The sequence below is a fragment of the Gambusia affinis genome, linkage group LG06 (assembly GCF_019740435.1).
Source record: "Gambusia affinis linkage group LG06, SWU_Gaff_1.0, whole genome shotgun sequence".
Classification (NCBI taxonomy): Eukaryota; Metazoa; Chordata; class Actinopteri; order Cyprinodontiformes; family Poeciliidae; genus Gambusia; species Gambusia affinis.
Genome location: NC_057873.1, coordinates 26,454,704 through 26,474,827, shown reverse-complemented (window position 1 = coordinate 26,474,827; position 20,124 = coordinate 26,454,704). Strand labels below are relative to the sequence as shown.

At 41.1% G+C, this 20,124-nt stretch overlaps 1 protein-coding gene across 2 annotated transcripts; it reads right to left on the bottom strand.

Annotated features, from left to right (window-relative positions):
• Positions 1–1,981: 1,981 nt before the first annotated feature.
• hic1 (hypermethylated in cancer 1) lies at positions 1,982–17,535 on the bottom strand. 2 transcript variants are annotated; one of them, XM_044120386.1, is made up of 2 exons: positions 17,256–17,535; positions 1,982–10,912 (listed from the first exon to the last, which is right to left on the bottom strand). In XM_044120386.1, exon 2 carries the CDS (start codon positions 10,893–10,895, stop codon positions 8,715–8,717), a length of 2,181 nt encoding a protein of 726 aa, XP_043976321.1. In that variant the 5' UTR covers positions 10,896–10,912; positions 17,256–17,535; the 3' UTR covers positions 1,982–8,714. The 2 variants fall into 2 exon arrangements, with proteins under 2 accessions (XP_043976321.1, XP_043976320.1); XM_044120385.1 differs by lacking the exon at positions 17,256–17,535 and adding an exon at positions 15,809–16,070.
• Positions 17,536–20,124: the final 2,589 nt, after the last annotated feature.

The window sequence follows — 20,124 nt, the reverse complement described above, 5'->3', positions numbered from 1 at the left end:
TTTACACAGTCTGTGTGCATGTGTGCGTGGGCGTGTGTGTGTGTGTGTGTGTGTGTGCGTTTGCCTGCCTGCCTGGCGGGTTTTTGTTCCTGCTGACAGAGTAATGGATCTGCTCATTGTTGAATGTGGACTCGGTGTGATGTATGAGATTCATTTGAAATTCTTTGTCCTAAATGAGGCACTCACATGTCTCCATATGGGAGATTATGAACTGGAAGGGCAGCGCACTCCCGGAAAATGAACTGAAGTAGCTCATACTTGCGGTCATCATCGCACTCAAATGGGATTTATTGTGTTGTTGTTTTTTTGCCTCATATTTTTCTATTAGTGAAAAACTCATTTCATGGGCAATCAATGTGGCCACGAATATAAATGTTTAGAATTACTATAAATCAGAGTAGCACAAATAAATGGAGAAAAATATATTGAAATTATTCGCGCATTAGAAATGTATACAGGTGTTCTTTTTTTATGTATGCGTAGTCAAAACCAAAGCAGAAATCGACTCTAAAGTCCAATACGCAATTAGTTTTATTGCCAAGTTGATTTGGAGTATATCTGCAAAACAAACAAACAGAAAAAAATACATTTTTCACATTGGCTTTTAAAAAAAATAAAAGCCTTATCAACAACAAGAACAACAGAAAAAAAAAATCATCAATACATCATTATAAAATGAATTTCTTATAAAAACCCACAATTAAATTTACACGGAAAAAGAAAAAAAAAAGCTATAGAACATTTCGACATGCAATAAATACATTCATTTCATGAAAGCAAGATAAGATCAATATTGACACATAAAAATGCAGAATGTGTGTGGGTTTTTTTTTTTCTTTGAAATACTGTTTGGTTTAAAGTATTGCTTTTAAGTGTAACCACCGCAAAAAAAAAAAAAAAAAAAAAAAAAAAAAAAAAAAAGAAGAAGTAAGTATTGGAGTCTGCTCATGTTTTATGAAGTTCTGCTGCAAGCAGATCCGTTTTGAGGTCCTGAAAAATCCCATTTCCACTGTAATGTTTCGACGCGCTCTAAGTTCTGCACTTTTCCGACTGTTTCCAACAACTGCAGTCCACAAGGCACTTTGTGCTGCTGCTGCTGCTGCTGAACCTTTGCATCATCCCTAAGATTCAACGTGAGTTTTATCAGATTGTAATCGACCACACCAATGCGTGAAATATGTTTTTAATTCGGAATCAAAATAGAAGCCTTCTGCATGAGGACCCCTGAGATTTTAGTTGGAATGGAAGCTGTCACTGGCGTGGCTTTTTCTTTAAAAATGACTTTCTCAACTAGGAGCGACACTCCAAACGGAGCAGGGCAACCTAATTAAATCTGACCTAATCTGGTGTCTGCCAGCCAGCTGTGTGTGGTGGGAGGTGTGGGGGGAGGTGAGTGTTTCTGGCTCTTTTTTTTTTTTCATTCTTTCTCTGGGTTTCAAAGTTGTTATGCTGTAAATCAAACGGGTCAATCCATGTTTTTTTCTGCATTTAAAGCAGCTGAACAGATGTAAAGTGACATGCGAACAGAAACCCTTGCACTCTCCGGGCTACAAAGGCACACACTGTGGGGTAATCATCTCGGAAGACACGACGACGTGAGCAATCATTTCAAAAACCTGACAAGCATTGTTGCAATCAGCGACGCAACGGTGAAAAAACAGCCACGACTATCAAGCGCAAGCTGGGTTTTTTTTTCCCCCACCCTCTCTGTTTCTGTTTCTTTTTCACGCTCGACTTTTCTCCTTTTACTTGTTCTCTCTCCATCTCCAACACATGACTTGGCTGGTGCAACCAAGGCGCGACTCAGTTGTGCAATTTCAAACATGTTTACTTTACTGGCATCTTTCTGAGCATATTTTCGCCCTTAACATTTCCCCTCGCATTATTCTGCATTTCCTCTAAACAGCACACCGTCTTTAATCTTTCCTTCACCACACTGTTTCTTGGCTTAAAATCTGAATATAATAACAGTGTCGGATACTTTTCGTGTTTTTTTTTTGGCTCCAAGAGTTTGCACTTTCTTCAAACACGCATCAAAGCTCATTTTAGGAAGGGGAAGGTGGGGGGGAGAGAGAGAAGAAAAAGAAAGTAGCTCTTCATGTAAACATTTAGACAACAGTCATCTTCTGCATGAAAAACAGCTGGAAGTTAAGCAAGTTAACGGGAGAGGAGGAGGAGCGCAGAGTGAGGTGAAGAGGGGAGCTGTGCTCCGTCAGGGTAAAAGGGCAGCGCAGCCAAGCTGTGCACCGGTGGGAGGAAGGGGAGAGAGGAGAGCCAGAGGGAGGGTGGTCGTGGGACTTCTTGGGAAAGCAAAAGGCGTAACAAAAGTTTTTGAAAAATATCACAATGCGGCGATTCCTTTTTTTTTTTTTTTCGTCTAAGAAAAGTGCAGTTTGGGGGAAAGCAAATGTTGCTGGTAATTAAAAAAAGTCTTGTTCCTTGTGCTTCTGAGCAGCGGGACAGGTAACACCTGTAGGTGGACAGGTGCAACAAGCGAATGCATCAGATAACTGAGATCTGTTAAGAGTAGAAGACAGTATTATGAATGCAGCAAGACTTTGGTGTAAATAGAAAAAGGGATTTTTTTGTTACTTTTTTGTTTGTGAATATAGTGTTCAGTATAACAATTTTACTTTGTTTTGATGAAGCCTAGATTTTTTTTTTTTTTTTGTAGCTAAACTTAAAATGTTGGTTCAGTCAACCTGATTATGAGCTGGACTTTTCTACATAGGATTTTAAGGCTGATATATGGATTGTAGCATCAATTAATACATTAAGTTGAATATATTAAGGTAAAAAAAAAAAGCTTAGTTCTGACATGAATATCTGCGTTAGAGCGAGAATGTAAGTTTGTTTTTGTCTGTGACCTAGCCTAGCTAGTTTTGCAGATAGATCTAAAGTAAGGCCTTCTAGCTAACTGAGCTTCTTATCCCTGATGCTAATGATGTCAGTGCTAATGGACAGCACATTCTAGTCCAGCTTTATGCCATCTTGTTTGAGTACATTTAAAAACGTTGTGTCAAGCTTTAGCTAACTTAGCGACACCACCGATACTAAAGTCAGTTTGCTAGCAGAGTTTCTGACCCCCGTACTACCAATGAACACTTCAGGTTGTAGAGAAAATGTTTACATGCTACATTGTTGAATAAATGCTAAAGCTAACAGCCGGTTTCAGGAGTGTACATTTAGGCATAAATTCACATAGAAATGAACAGAAGTGCCAAGAGATGCCAGACAAAAGAAGACCTTTACTATAATGCCAAATTAGTCAGAGGCCTAGCTTACTTAGGTTTCACAGTTTGACGTGTGAAAGTCATGAAATTTGTACTTTAGTTTTGCTTTTACTTCTGTCGTGTCTGCTAAGTGCTTTAGTCTTTTTGGCAAACGCTGTAAAATCTAATAAAAGTAATAAAAGTCTAAACAGCGGTAGGAGAACAGGACAACTCAGCTTGTCAGAGTCACATAATCTTTTCCTGTTCTGCTGGTGGAGAAACACTTTCTTTTACAAAAACTGGCAGAGAGCCCTCTAATATGGCCTCAGCCTTTAATTTTTTTTCTACTTTATATGACTACAAATCAGTTCTTAAGAACCTATTAAATAAATTTTAGAGCATCTTAATCTAAACTTTTATGGTGGCCCAGAGAGGCTTTCTGTGTTGGTTTCTCATCTCAATGACATTAACGAAGGCAAATGGTATAAAATCCCTTGGGGCTACACCAGTAAATTGAAACAAGGCTCCAATAATTTAACTGTGGCTAAATTAGACAGCCACAGAGAAACAGAAACATGCCCATATTTTTATCACTTATTTACATTTTACTTTCGGAGCCACATGAAATAATTTACAGTGCCACGCTAAAGCTGTTTCACCCCACTTTTTTTTTTTCTTTTTTTACATTTTGTCAGGTTACAACTGCAACATTTTATGTATTTAATTGAGATTTCATCTGACAGATTTACCCAAAGTAGTGAATAACTGTGAAGTAGAAGGGTAAAATACGCAAAGTCTATAAACATCCAAAAATGAAGATCTAAAAAGTGTGGAGTGCATTTGTATTTAGCAACTTAATTCTAAATAGAATACAGATAAACTATGCTAGAGGGCTACTTTCATAATTGTAATCTATTTTCTGATGAAAAACCAACAACTGGGCAAGTAAACAATCTTAAATATAAACCCTAAAATACAATGAAGCAGCTTAGATGAAAACATTCAAGGGTTAAACTGGCCCAGTCCAAACAAAAACCCTTGTTGAGGATAATAATACAGGACATCAGTTGTACAAAGGCTTTGAAAACAAAGAATTAGCTAGTTTGCAAAAATTAGATCAAAATGAATAAAAATGCAAGCCACACTTTTCAGATTATTATTCGGTAATGAAAAAAATGGAAAACTATGACCTTCCTCATCCCACTTTATAGTCAAGCACTGCTCCAACGAGATGCACTCAAGTTTACGGTTGTAGTGCAATAAAACATGACATTGTAAAGATTAATAGGGTAACATCTCAGATACAAACAGCATCCCAAACAGCATATATATATCCCTTGAGGGATATATATATATATATATATATATATATATATATATATATATATATATATATGTATGTATCCCTCAAGTCCTGGTCACTGTGCAGCTCCTAAAGTACACACCCACGGTGACACTGAGCAGAACTTTTATTCCCAAAGAGCAAATAAGAGGAAGGAACAGAGAAGATACAGTCCACTGCTTTTCTGAATCCAGGGCTTCAGAAGTACGAACAGGCTTTTCATACTGAGACAATGGCCCACGTCCACCCCGCTGCGCTCCCCCCGCTTCTCTCCCTCCCCATATCTGCTTCTGAGCAGAAACACACGGCACATCCTGCTCAGCGCTGCTCACCAGCCAAAAGTTCACTTCCTGCTCCTCAGCTCTTCTCCTTCGCAGCAAAAATAAAATAAAATCTATTCCCAGGACACGCACTAACACAGCTCATCTTATGCCCAGATAGCACGGTGACAGACAAATAGACACGTAAATAGGTGCCCTATAGATTCTCTGCCAACGCACTCTGCTGCACACGTTGAAGCACATGAAGAAAATTTCAAACAGTGCATACTGTAAAAACCCCCCCCCCAAAAAACGATTCAAGCATTATCTTTCCGTTTCCGCTCAGCGCAGATTTGAAGTGGAAACGTATCGTGTTATTTTGGTGGTGCTGGCAAGGAGTTGGATTTTCACTTGAGCCAGTGAATGAGAGAGAGCAAAGGAGCCTCGAATTCCCACGACTCACATCCGCTTGTTCCTACATTTTTACGACACATGCACTTGTCTGTGGAGCGTGTTTTTTTTGTTGTTTTGTTTTGTTTTTTTTTCTACCAGTGAGCAGTTGTTTTAGACTTTTTGGTCACGGAGCTCAGCTGAAAGCACCAGGTGACTGAGTACGAACAGGCCGACTTCCTCTGCGCGAGCGCGACCTCTGTCTGGCCGGTGTCAAAAGTTCAACATCTTCAGGAGAAAAAGGGGGCAGAGCGACGTGAGGTTAGTTTCCGAGATACTGCCGGTCTGCTTGAGGAAGTGCTGATGAGGCATCGCATCACGTCTTTGAGGGTGGGGGAGATATTTCAAAACACAGCACTTGTCACCTAGATATCGCCGTACATGTGGCTAAAGAAAAATAAAAAATAAAAACGCAAACCGTGTATACCCAGTTATTAAAAATCACAAACATTTACAGCCTCTAATGGTGTAGAAGTAAAACATGTCAAACGAAGCGCCTCCTTGAGGACGACAGCGACTATATATGTAAAGCAAAACATAACATCACATGTAATCTCTTCACCCATAAAACTATAATAAGAAAGGTAATGTTCAAACACACGAAGAAAAACCACAGGTTTAAAAACAGGGACTGCTTCCCCATTAGTAGAGAAAAAGGTGTATTTGTCATGGGGGTGGTGAGGCTGATATTTTTGGGCTAAGGTTTACAAAATCTTAGCTGGGTTCAGTCCTGAGGTAAGCACCAGTCTTTTTTTTTTCCTTTCTTTTTTAACGTGCGCCACAAATCAAAAAGAAGACAAGAACAGAAAGTCACAAGATAAAGCATGCTCGATATGATCATATGCTACTGGAAGAGACGCCCTTAAATTATTGTTACATTTGAAAAAAAAAATATATATATATATATATATTCAGAAAAGTGAGGCACTTTTTTTTTCTTTTTTTTTTTACTTTAAGGCTTTCAGAATAACTACTTCTGTCACAGTGTATTTATGGCTTTAGTCTTCACATTCACCTCCAGAGGTTGGCGTTGGCACTATAGTGGTCAATTTTTTATATATATATATTTTTTTTACCCTAATCTAAATCAAGGACTAACCATAAAAAGAAAGAAAAAAAAAAAAAGGCCGACATATTCTTTGGTGGAAAGAATTGCAGACAAAGACAAAAAAAAAAAAAAAAGCCTTCAAAACACAACTTTTTTTTAAGTGCTCGTTGTGTTTTCAAGTTGGAAAAATTCCTCGGTCAGGAAATAAGTTTTTATCTCAACTTTGGCTTGAGTGGGGCTGGAGGCGGCGGCGTGGGGGAGGCAGAGAGGCAAGAGGAGACACTTGGGGCTCGGATGTAACGTTTTACAGTGGATCAGAGGAGTGAGATGGCAGGCGTGAAATGGGACATCATGCCGGCGAGCAAGTGCGAATTGTCCAGGAGAAAGTGGGATTTCACAGGGATTTACTGGAGGACAGCAGCTGGGGGAGAGCTTGTTCACCCCACCGGCTTTTTCAGGGAAGAGTCACAACAGGCTGCTTTCTTCTGATTGTGTTGCTGACAGATTAGCAGCCTGCTGTGTGCGAAGGGGAACATCATCCCTCTAAATTGGTAGAGTGCTTATAAGGCAAGGGGCCACAGCAATGCCGGAAAATGAGAGGGATGAGAAGCCATAGGCCAGAATGAGAGTTGGAGGTGCAGGGGGAAAAAATGCACCTATTAGGAATCACAATTCCTAGTCCTGGGAATTCTGAATCAAATCAAAATGCTCAAAAATTGATTTTAAAATGTTTTTAAATGCCACTAGGAAGTATTAAGAATAATTCTTTGATCTTTTTTTTTTGCAGAAAATCCATGCAGCTAAGCTAACCTAGTGCTGGTTATTTATGTTGCAGAATTTTATGCACAATCCCTACTTTTGTGTGAATGTAAACTGATTAGATTTGTTGCAGTTTGGAATATTAAAGAATTGCTTTAAATAAATATTTTTCTCTTATCATGCAGATCCTTCAAATACAATCTCCGGACCGTTTGAGTGGAAAAATTGGTTTCTCTTTCAAAAATCACTTCTGAATTGTATCGCGACCATGAAAATTGGACTCAAATAGAATCGAAAGATTTGCATCGCTAATGAGAACCCTCGTGAAATTATTAGACTGAGTAAAAAATGGCACAGTCATCCTTACAGAAGAAACAAATTGATATAGTTTAACTCTAAGCTTTGCAGTTTTTACATAGACACCTGTTACTTTACACCGACTGGAAGTATGAGGTAACAAGTGGGGGAGGGGGGCACTGTTTCTCAGTGCTCCATCATGCAGCCCCTGGAATATAAGGAAGCGACCACAACAAGGCCTCTGACCACACTCAATTATTAAAATAGAAACAATGTCTGTCAGTCAGTGACAGACTCCTTCATCACTAATTCAGCCCCGGCGTATGCCTCTCTGACTCTCTGCCTCTCTGCCTCTCTGTTTCTACAACAGCACAAACCAACACCCGCGAGTCGTCATGAACAGGGATTAGTGTGTCATCAGCTGGGTATGTGCAATCATGTCCCACTCATGAGATCACAGGGCTCTGCTCAGTGCATCTCCAAAACAGCTGAAAGCTAAGGAACATTTGTCACACTGCAGAGGAAGCTTTAGCTCTAGAGTGGTTGAAAGCCGGGTGTAAAGCCGATTAAGCCACCGCTGCTGTCACATAAGGGATGAGCATTTATCCACACAAAGCCCCGCCCCTCGCTTGGGAGTGGGGCAAAAAAAAAAAAAAAAAAAAAGGCATAGAGAAATGCATTACGTTTCAGCTATTTCACATAAAAGGGGGAGACAAGCAAAGAATCAAGACACAGAAAGTATCCCGTACCCCAAGATTGTACAAAAAAAAAATGATAATAATAATAATAAAAAATCCAGGTGAGTTGCTTTTTTCTTGATGTTGTTTAGACCTGAACAGTTCTGAATATTGAAAAAAGTCCTGAATATTGTTCCTTTTGTGCTTTTTTCTTTTTCTTTTCATACATGAATAGTACACAGGTTTAGGGTCAGATTGCAAAGTATCTCTGCAACATGTTTTCTTTGGATTTACTCATATACAAAAATAAATAAACAAATTTCCTTTTGGTTTTGACTTAGTCACTATGGCTCAATGGTTGGAATTAAGAAAAAAAACATGTTTGTTTGCATAGACTGTACATAAATACTGAAGTTCTTTCATCGAGTGTCCCTTGGTCACAGAAAGTGGAGCTCCTTTAAAAAGGAGGATTTAAAAAGATACATTAGATGCATAAAAAGGCACTTACAGTCTAAACAGTTCGGTGTGCATGAGCAGACCCAGTTCCACTCGGGCCTGAGTCTGAGGTGCAGAGGAAGATATGGAGTTGAGGTGAATGGCTTTCAAATACTGCAAACTGTGAGTGTGCGCAGACCTGTCTGTGATTGCCACCTTCACATATCGAATGTCTTAGCTGGGCGAGTAGCGGTCGATGGTTCGGCTGTCAGAGATTGGCTGGGGAGGAGGGGGAAGTGGTTGGCCCATGATGTCCATCTTTTCATGGGTGAGACCCAGATGCTCAGACGCAAGCTTGGTGAGCGGGTAGAGGCTCTCGATGGCCTTTGCGTCTGCCACCAGTTGCTGCTGCGCTTGAATGAGAAGCTCGTTGGCTTTCTCCTGCTTCAGCCCCAGGTGCTCCGCTGCGTACTTGCTCAGGGGGTATATGCCCTCTGCAAAGTCCAGCTTCAGCTTCCCATCTGGCGTCAGGCCGCCTCCGGTCCCCCCACCGCTGTGCATCTTCATGTGGCTGATTAGGTTGCGCTGCTGGGCAAATTTCCCCCCGCACACCTGACATTCATAGGGCTTTTCCCCAGAGTGGATGCGCATGTGCTCAGTGAGGCGGTACTGGCGAGTGAAGCGCATCCCACATGAATCGCAGGCGAAAGGCTTGAGGCCCAGGTGGCTGCGCATGTGGCGCGTCATGGTGCCGCGCTGTGTGAACTTCTTGCCGCAGATGCTGCAGGGGTAAGGCCGCGTCAGCCAGTGCGTCTTCTCGTGTTGGCGCAACGTGGCCGGATCTTTATAAGACTTGTCGCAGTTGGAACAGCGGTAAGGTCGGATCATCTCCCCGATGGTTCCCGAATTCAGGCCCTGGTCAGATTTGGTCTCCAGATGTGACATGCTGTTTGGAGTATTGCCGCTGTTGAGGCTTCCGTAACCGTTTGTGTTGCCGCCCATGCCTTTGGTGCCGCTGTTGTTGTTGTTCCCCATCTCCCCAACAGAGCTGTACAGCTCCTCCTCTGTGTGTGTCTCCACATGTGCGTTGAGCTGTTCTGAGCTCGGGAAGCCTTTATCGCAGGGGATGCAGACGTACAAATTGTCCCCAAAGCTCTCGGGCTCGTACGGCATGTGGAATCTCCCCATGGGGCCGGTAGGGGACGGACGGCCCTCGCTGCTGCCCGTCTCCTCTGTGCCAGAGCCACTCTTGTCGTCCACGCCTTCGCTCTCTTCCCCTGGCTTGTGATGATTGTGATGCTGGTCCCCGTTCTCAGCCCCTTCCTCTTCATCCTCATCCTCGTCTTCTTCTTCCCCAGCGTACGGCAGGGGCTCGTGTTTCACCCAGCGGTAGATGTTTCCCATGTCTCTTGCCGCCTCTCTACTTTCTGTCGGGGTGTCAGGGCTGGCGGGGCAGGGGTAGCGGTCTGTCCCCTGGGATCCTGAGCGATGTAGATGAGGCAGGTGGGGGGCTAGGGGCTGATTTAGGTGGGGAAAAGGTGGAGGGGTGAGAGAACCTGCCTGGTCGACAGACTCCATCTTTTCTGACATAAAAGCTCTCTGGTTTGCCCCCTGAATGGGACTAGTGGCTCCACTTAGAGTTCCATCCCGCTCCTCGTTGCTGTGACTGTTTATCATATGGGTTTGAGAGGGTGTGTGCTGAGACTGGGAGGTGGGGCTTTTTTTGGAAAGATCGAGGCCGAAGCTAGGGGAGCAGTTCCTCTCGGCATGGCCTGGGCGTCCCAGTTGAGCAGGCAGAGATGGGAACACCTGTGAGGTCTGGTTGGAAGTGGGGGCATACAGCTCGCCGCTATGGATGGTTATTCGATGGGGGACCAACTCATCCAGCGACGGCGCCCTGGGTGTGTTAAGAATCCCCCCCGGAGGACAGGACTGAATCACAGGAGTAGAAACCCTATACCTGCCTAAGCCCATGCTGCTGGGCCCCATTTTTGGGTAAGGTAGAAATGCTGGACCGGGACGGGGAGGGTACTTCCCATTTCTCCTCAGCTTCTTTTTGCACAAGGCCACCAAGTCGAGCAGCTGCAGATAGCTGGCCGCTGCCAAGACGGCGCCTAGATTGGGTTCAGTGGGGGACGTGGGGTCTCCCTCACTGAGGCGCCCGGTGTAGATGTAGTCCAGGATGACCCTGAAGACGGCTGGACTCACCATCTCGTGGTCAAGGTTGATGAGATTGTCGTGGACCACCAGGGACTTCAAGTAGTGGCTGCTGGCGGCCAGAATGTTCTTGTGAGCTCTGAAGAGCGCATTCTGCACCACAATGATGACATCACACAGAAAACCTTTGGTGCGCTGGCTGTTGAGCTGCAGGAGGAGATCCCTAGCATGACTTGGAACTTCCATGGCGTCCAGCATAGTCTTCAGTCCACCACCTGCAAGAGCAAAAATCTGTAAAATTTCATGCAGAATTTGTTGTTCTGAAGTCAGCAAAAAACGATATACACAACAACATGAGTGAATCAAAAGAAAATGTTTTAAAAAGTAAATAATTTTGCATTTTGGATTAATGAGAGTTTGATTCATAGCACACAAATGCATTTTGAATTAAAGTTATCGTTACAATTACAGATGTGTGGAGAAATGAATGTACAGAGCATGCTGCTTTTCAGCTCGACAGGTTGGAAGGTAAAAAATCTGATATTTTTTCCGATCAGTGAACACAACAGATGTAAACACTTGCAGATTGTCGTATCAACAACACTTTGAAGTGAAAGCTGCTACTGTTAGCCTTATCCAGTATCAGTGAGGTTCACACACAGATGTATGGAGCTAAATGGCTCAGTTTTTTAATGATAACTGCACATAATTTGGTCTTAGAATCTCGTCCTTGCCCTGCAGTATTATCATTCTTAATTTATTTTCTGCTTTTAATACTTTGCATGAAGCTACGTGCCTCGATATCCTGTCACTTTGCTGCCGCTACACCTGAATTTTCCCACCATGGAGCAAAAAAGGATATTTCTATTTTAAGCTATTCTGTTTTATTCTTTTGTCGCTTTATTCTTTTTATTCTCAAAAGAGCAAGGTTAACAGCGGTTCACAGTAATGCTGTAAAAAATAGAATGAAGTTGTTATTTTTTATCTTTTTGGGTTTTCAAAATCCATCTTTCGGGGAACATGTTGAACTTAGACATGCTGGCAGCTCTTTTCAAAATCTCAGCGTTAAGTTTGGTGACGCTAACCCTGCTAATGGCTAACATAAAATGCTAAAGAAAGCTTCGAATATACACTCTGCAGTTTATTACCATCCTTTCACAGACTGCTGTCTCTTCTTCGAATTCAAATAATGACTTTTTCTAACTTAAAACACATACAGCTCTGGGACAAATGAAGAGCCCACTGCACTGAACCTCACTGAAAGCCTCCTGGTTATTCCACCAAATATTGATTTCTGAACTCTTCCTGGGTTAAAACATTAGTATTGTTGTTTCTTAATGAATATGAACTTGTTTGCTTTGCATTGTTTGAGGTCTAAAAACACTGCATCTTGTTCATTATTTTGACCATTTCTCATTTCCTACAAATAAATACAAAATTTTTACTTGGAATTTCAGAGACATGTCATCAGTAGTTCATAGGATAAAATAACAATGTTCATTTTACTCAAACACATCAACATAAAAAGCAAAAATCAAAGGAACTGATCATTTCAAGTGGTCTCTTAATTTTTTTCCAGAGCAGCATATATTTTTAACGCTGTTAAAATATATATATATATATATATATATATATATATATATATATATATATATATATATATATATATATATTTCATCTAACTACATTTCTTGAAGAGAAATCCAAATTGGCCAAAACCGGAACCAGCAGCTTTGCAAAAGTTGAGAAGTAGGCCACAAAATTCAGATTTTTAATAACAGCCTCTTTTTCATTATGCATTTCATGATTTAGGCTGAAACTTCATCTGACTCCACCTGACGGGAATGAAAGGGAAGTGTGTGGGAAGCGTCCACGAGGGCCAGTCAGCAACAGTGAACTTTTGCCGAAGGTGAGCACTGGGAATGGTTTTCTCATTAGCAGAAATTCAAGTCTGTACACTGACCTCCTACTCGGCGAGCAAAACGGAGAGAAAGAGCTTGAGTTACCCAAACCTCAGATATACATCTATTCTGTAAATTGCCAGCTTCCTGCTAAAGGTATTCCAGAGGACCAAGCGCGGAGCTTTCCGCAAAGCAACTGTGATGAACAGCAGGTATAAACCGGCGGGGAGGAAGGACGTGTCCAAAAGAAGAGAGAGCTCCAGCTCGCTCTTTCTCCTCAGTCATATAAGGACCACAGAGCACACGAGGTGTAAATCAGCGTTAGACGGTTCGATACTTTGCACTGAGATGGGCTCCGGGAATCACACACACACGCAAACGCACACACTTAAACATCAACACTGATTGTTCCATCAGGCCTAAAATAAACGACGCGGACCGAATGCATGAAAAGCGGCGTATTGTTCAAGCGGTGGCATCCGAGGACAGTTTACGTCTGAGATTAAACGTCTCCAGTCGTCCCCCAGGGGCCTTGGTGTCACTGATGGGGAAACAAGCAACTAAATAAATATCATGTCATCCGTCTGATCGCAGTCTTCCTGAGACCAGCTCATTCACTTCTTGTTTATTTCACCCGCAGTGCGAGCACTCGGAATAAGAACGAGGAAGTATGAACTTTTAGAAAACCTTGACGAGTGAACTCATAAGAGGAGGAACTCGTGAAGAAGACAAAAAAAATCCCAGGCTGATTTTTGTCCTTCAAAAAAAAAAAGTGCAGATTCTTGAAACTCATGGGGAATTCTTAGCACTGTTTCTGATGATTTTTTTTCTTCTTTTTTTTTTTTTTTTTTTGCAAGTGCACATTCACCATGACAAACGACAAAATGGAAAGTCAGCCACAGTGAGGAGTGGCAATTGTAACGACAATTTCAAAATGCATCTTTATCTTGCAAAAACTCCAGCATGTGAGTTTTTTTTGTGTGTGTGTGTGTGTGTGTGTGTGTATGTGTGTCTATAAACAGCCTGATCATGACAATAAACACCAAGAGATGACAAAGAAAGAACGCCTAGGTTGGATCAGATTCTGTGAGGTCACTGTCACTGCATATGTTCACATCTCTGATCACTTCTTTCTCTGTCTTGCTTCTGTGGCCTGCTGCCTTTCAACCTCACAGCGTCCGTCGGACGCGCTGGGGTGTAGAAGTGAACCAGATAAAAGCCTGGCTCAACTTTTCAGACTTGCTGAAATGTTCTCTCTCCACTCCACTCAGCTCATTATCGCTCTGTGTCGAACTCTGATACCATCAGTGTGCATTCTCAAGCAGCAGGCCGGCGCATCAAGCAACGGCTGCGTCGGAATCAAAAAAAGAAAAAGCAGTCTCCCTTCTTGCACTGACTTATATTATGAGGACAGATATTAAAGAAAGCTCAACCTCAACAGCATTGCACCTACATTATGTTGTGCGTGCAACACATTATTCTGAGTTGTGTGTTGTGGTGACAACAAGCATGATAGCTGCGGTCTAACCATGAAGATACCAAGTTTTGCTTTGCTTTGTTTAGTTTTGTTTTTGGGGGGTTATGCGGGTTTTATCTTTAACTGCTTAAAAATCCCACATCTTTATAAAAAAAAATATCTCAATGTGACCTTCATGCAAAAAATATTTTAAAAAAGGCATAGCCACAGTTTTAATCAGAGAACTGTGAAGTGGTGTACGAAGATGATATTCTGCTATTTGCATTGCATTAACGTTCCGCTTTTGTAATTTTGTGGGTATGGAGAGAAGCAAAAAAAAAACCACAAAAAAAACCGACTCCTAGCCCTGACATCTGTTCAAAACATTGACATTTCGTTTGAATTTAGCCACGCTTATTTAGTATATGGTTTATCTTTATTTTCTGCAGCACACAAGTAAATGTTCTAAGATTTAACATCAGCTGCAGCCGTCCGAGTGTAAGTATAAGCACTAAAAACAATTTTTAAAAAGTTCTTGTTAAGAGTTTGGTCAGCAGAGATCTGAATCAGTTTCCTGCTTTCAATGTCAACGCATATTTAAAAAAAAAAAAAAAAAAAACTCCCCACAGATGTTTGAGATGCTGTTTAAAAGGGACACGTTCATTTCTACAGGAATCAACGCGGTGACAAACGAGAATGCTAAAACCATCAATGTCAATTTATAACCTGCAATTTCCTTCCAGTCAAACCCAGAGCAGAGCCAATGTCTGAATAACTGTCGATTTTGTTCATTTGCTCGTTCAATTCCCCATTTCGAGTGGTGATTTCCAATTCAATAAAATCCAATTTTGATGTGTTTTGCGAATTCGTCGAGAAAAGGGAGTGACCCCCCGTCTGAGAGCCAGAGCAGGCGCACTCAGCGCAGATAGAGACAGGGCTCCAGGCTCCGGGGGTTGCAGCGAGGCACAGAGGCTCCTCTCAGCCTCCGTGCGTAATTCTGTTTTTACTCCGCTTCGTTTATTGTGCAGTAAACCGAATCACGAGTGAACCCGGCTTTCTGATCCGAACCCATCCCCACCTCTTCCCAACCAGCTCACAAATGAAATGTCAGAAAGTGTGGAATAGCCAGCAAAGAAATAGAAAACAAAACAAAAAACAAAAAAAACAAAAAAAAAACGTGTCAACTAATTATGCAGTGAGAATGTTGCTGAAAGCAGCTTCAGACGTGTCATCAACACCAAATAAGTCACTTCAAATCTCGCTTTAGCCAAAGGAAACCCGATTATTGTTTTCTCTACGAGTGCGATATGCTGCGCGTAGACGTCGTTCGCTATATTAAATCAACAACATGACTAATATTACGCTATATTTAAAAAAAAAAGGAGAAAAAAGTGATGGAGGGGAAGAAATTGTTTGAAAACAATACAGGATGGGATGTTAAAAATGCAGAATAAAATATGTTACTAGTCATTTTAGAAGACAGCGTTCATTCTTACGCACGTAAAAATATCCGCAATATATTACGAATATAATATTCTCCGTTAATAATAATAATTTTAAAAATCCGACTATCTTTAGATCGTCTAATGTGTGATAAGGAGAGTTGTTGATCAACTTCGACTTGAACAAAAACGCAGCAGAATGTACACTGACTTTAACAAGAAATAAAAATAATAAGAAGAAGAAGAAGAAGAAAAGAAAACTCAGATAAAGAGATAAAGCTCCTTTTGCTCTGCTCCCGGTTCTGAACCGGACTGCATAAATGTCATCCTTCCTCCCCCCGCGTCTTGCTGCCTGAGCGGCTCGGCTCTTACCTGCATGCCCGATGTCTTCTGCCATCCGATCTAAGTCTCCCTTAATGATCATCTCAGCAGTATCTGGGAGTCATATCTGACGTTTCAGTGTTCAACTGCCAGCCTCCAAAAACCCATGCCAGTTTTCCGAGCGCGTCTGCCAGCTCTCTTTCTCTCTCTCTTTTTCTCTCTCTATCTCTCTCTCTCTCTCTGTGTCTCACTCTCCCTCTCTCTCTCCGTTTTTTATGATTATTAATTGATATGAATTTCTTCTCGCTCCTTGGGTCCGTCCTCCCTCCCACCTACGTTTTTTCCTCCCACTGTCTCTCACTGCCCCGCCTCTCTTTCTTATTCTTTAAGAAAAAAAACATATATATATATATATATATATATATATATATATATATATTCATATATGCTTGCATCGGCATCACCCCCCACCCCTTCTCTTTCTCTCTTTTCTTTCTTTCTTTTTTTCTGTCTCTCTTAATTTCCTTAGCTATTTTTGAGTCAGCCCAATAACGCGGACCGAGATGATAATGGAGCCTCTGTGCGCCTTAAGTGTTTTAGCGCCCCGTGTGATGTCAGTCTATAATAAAACTAAAAGGTAAAATCGAGGGCAGGAACTTCAAGTGACCCCGACGTGAACTCCTCAACACATCGTCTTAAAGGGACAGGCAGCCGTCGTGTAGCTCCGACAGCAGACTTTGGAGATGTCGGGGGAAATAATTTGCGAAAAAAATAAAAATAAATAAATAAATACAATCAAGGAGTACATCTTATTTATTTATTTATTTATTTATTTATTTATTTATTTATTTATTTCAATTTAGTACTAAAATGCAATTTCAACTAATTAATTTGACCTTTATTTTATCCTGAGAAGTTGATTCATTTGTACTCTGGTTTACTCTAATTGCTAAAAGGGGAAGGCAAAGGTCGTCCCATTTTTTCACAAATATCTAAGAAAATCCCCTCAAATTAAGCTATAAACGTTCAATTTCTAGACAATAGAGCTAGTTAGTAGGAGGCTTGACTGGACACCTGCTGTGCAACATTAAGTCCTCTGATCGTCACCCGAGACGGATCCAGCCGATGCGTTTTGTTTACGCAAAAGGCCTTCTGGGCGAATGACTGTAAATATGATAAATATACCAAATTAAAAGTTTGTATTTCCTTTTCATTTAGGACGTGTTAATACAATATTTGGACTCTGTTTGCTTTATTTATTTTCAAGTTTTTTTTGAATTGCTAAATCTTGTCGACACCACTTTTCAGCAAATATTACAGCTTCATTTTTTTATTTTCTTTTTTTATTATTATTATTAAAGATAAACGGATGAGTCAACTCCACATGCTTGGTCCGCGTGCGCTTTATTCAAGAAGATTTAAAAGGAAGCCAAACAAGAAACCCTTGGATGAATTCATCCCTGCGGTCAGGATGCCATCCCTGCCCCCTCTCTCTTACCTCGGACTCATGTCTGGTGCTCCCGCCGCGCGTCTTCGCTCCTTTTCGGCATCCGACCCCCCCACCCTCCAGCCGCCGCTGCTGTAATCTCCGCTGTTCCCCACTGGAGTCCTGCGAAAAGCCCAGAGAGAGAAAGGAAGAAATGTCTCTCCAGGACTCTCTCCCTCTCTGTGTCTCCCAGTCTCAGTTCCCCTCTCTCCGCAAGTCGAGATTTTCTCACGCGTTAACAGGACTATCTGACACTTCGGGCTGTATTTTTAGGGTCCGATCGGACCAAACACGCGGCCCCGTCGAGAGTCTACGCGCACAGCGACACCTAACGGCGGAGCGGCGTATGAAGCCGATTATCCGGGGCCAGGCCAGCACGGGGAGGTTCTGAGTTTTGTTTTCCCGGAAGATAACAGGAAATGCACAATAGGTTAAGTGACATTTTACTAACCATAGATAAAAGTTTAAATATAACTTTTTCAGATTCACAATGAGATATAAAGTGATGGATTTTAGATACTGTATCTGTACTTGTGACATGGCAAACTTATTTTTTAAATGTATGATGTATTTTCTCTGTTCCCCACATGGTTGAACTCACAGATACTGGCTTTAGTGATGAAAGCTCCAACAGGACAATGATGTTAGCACATCCAAATCGGCTTTAGTTCAAATTAGTTTTCTGTAACGACCCCGACCTCAACCCTATTAAACGTGTATGGAATATGCTGAAAAGCTGAGACAAAAATCCAGAAACTCATCAACAGCTGCAAAAAGTGCTTGCTATATGCCAATATGTGTCTGCATTTATCTGAGCCTCTATGTACAAAATGAACTTTAAATTTAAATGTTTGAATCCAGGTCTGTTAAAGGTGGTGTATTTGTGTATTTACACATATAGTGTAAATATAATATAAATCGTGTGCCATTTTATAGCACAGTCAAGCAGCTATGCTACCTATAGTTATAAAAGTGCTGTATGAATCAAACATAACTTAGAAGGAATCTGAATTCGCAATTTGACGCTTTGAAATTGGGCCTCTGTCTCTTTAAGAAGCTCCTGCTCTGTCCGACGCTCCGCCTTCAGTGTCACAGTATTGCTTTTCATTATGCCGTTCACAACCGTTCATACAGTGTTGGAGTCAGAAGTAAGTTCATATGATGAGCTCAGCACAAATGCGGTTCTACCAGGTGTTTGTTAATTGCTGCTGCCGCTAGTCTGGAGGAGCTGAGCGGGGAAGAGGCAGCCCGGAAATAGACGGCGCTTTATGAGAGCAAGTGTTCAGGTTCCCCCAAATGGCTGCCGGGGGAGATTCAAGGATTCATCAAGCATGTTTGAAAGAGTCAAAGCGACGCTCCAGGTAAGGTTTTGATGAGAGAATAACATTACAGCATGATGAAAAGCTAGAAAACATCAGTTTTACACAATAATACCCACAAATATGGAACGATCATATTTGCTGTATCATCGGTCGACATCCTTAGAAAAGAGTACAGTTCGAGACTGTCATAAAAAATTCAATTTATCTGACATTCGTGCACATATTAATGAAATAATACTTACGCATGTAAATGGGCAGGAATGTGTAAAACACCTTTTAACAAATGAGTAACAGAAGTTAATCACAGAAGGGGCAAATTTATCAACTTGGCTAACTTGGTGTTGTGTCCATGTCCTGATATGTGCAGATCAAAACATCCTCTGTGAAAAAGGTGCCGCATGAAAGTCAGTCCTACCGCGTCCTTTAGGAGTCATTAGGAGTCATTCTTCAATCATTCGTTCCTCTTTCACTCTGAGTTCAAGCCAATCAGCAGTGACCTGTACCAGGATTATTAAACTGCATTCCTGGAAGTTTTTGGCCACTTGACCCACATTGCCCCATGTTGGTTTTCTTTTATGCTTTGGCATAATCTGTTTGTAATAATTTGGTCAAATTCCCTTCATGAAGAAGTGCTGCCATTTTGTTCAACTCCTGATGTCTCCTTTGCTAATTAGTCTTGACTCAAGTTTACATGTTATTGTGTCACTTGGTCAGTTCAATTGTTATTCTTTAAGTGAGAGATGTATCATTGTTTGTTTTTGGTTTTTTTATGTTTTGCTCCTCTCTCCCTGAGGTTAAATATCTTTGTGTTTCAAAAGAACTGGTAGAAAATAAACATCTGACGTCTCAATATCCTCTTTCACTGTCTGGGCACATTTTGATCCTCTTGTCACATAGACCAACCCAGACGATTCAACACTCTCGTCTTTCCCATTTTGAACAGCGGCTCTGAGAATCGGGTCATTGTGTCACATTATATCTACACTCCAATAGGAAAGAAAGTCATACGACTGACTTCAAAAAATGACTTACACCTACATTTATTTTAGTCATTTGTTGTACGTCTTATTCCTAATGAACTAACAACTAATTTATAGACTAAGTGGCCACTGATTGTTGTGCATGTGATTATTTCTTAGCCGGGTTTTATATACTCAGTAATATACTCCAATAAACAGATTGGAATTTCACATTATGAAAAGTTTTTAAATGCTGCTACAGAAAAATGTGAATCAAGCTTAAAACTTTTTAAATGCATCTTTATCAGGGGTTTGAAATGAATGTACAATGTCCAAAAAAACAAAAAAAAAAAACAAAAAAAAAAAAGATCCTACAGACTAATGGATAGAATGAGCTACACAGGTAACGCTACACCTGCTGAAAGATAATATGGTTTATGTTTGCTGTTCTTTACAAATGTTGTTCTTTGGCTCAATTATTTCTTTACTTTGGTATGGTATCAGATTTCTAGCTTTTTTAAAGAGTCCGTATTAGTTATCGATTAATCGATTGCAAAATTAGTTGACGATTTTTGCAACAATCGATTAATCACGATTAAT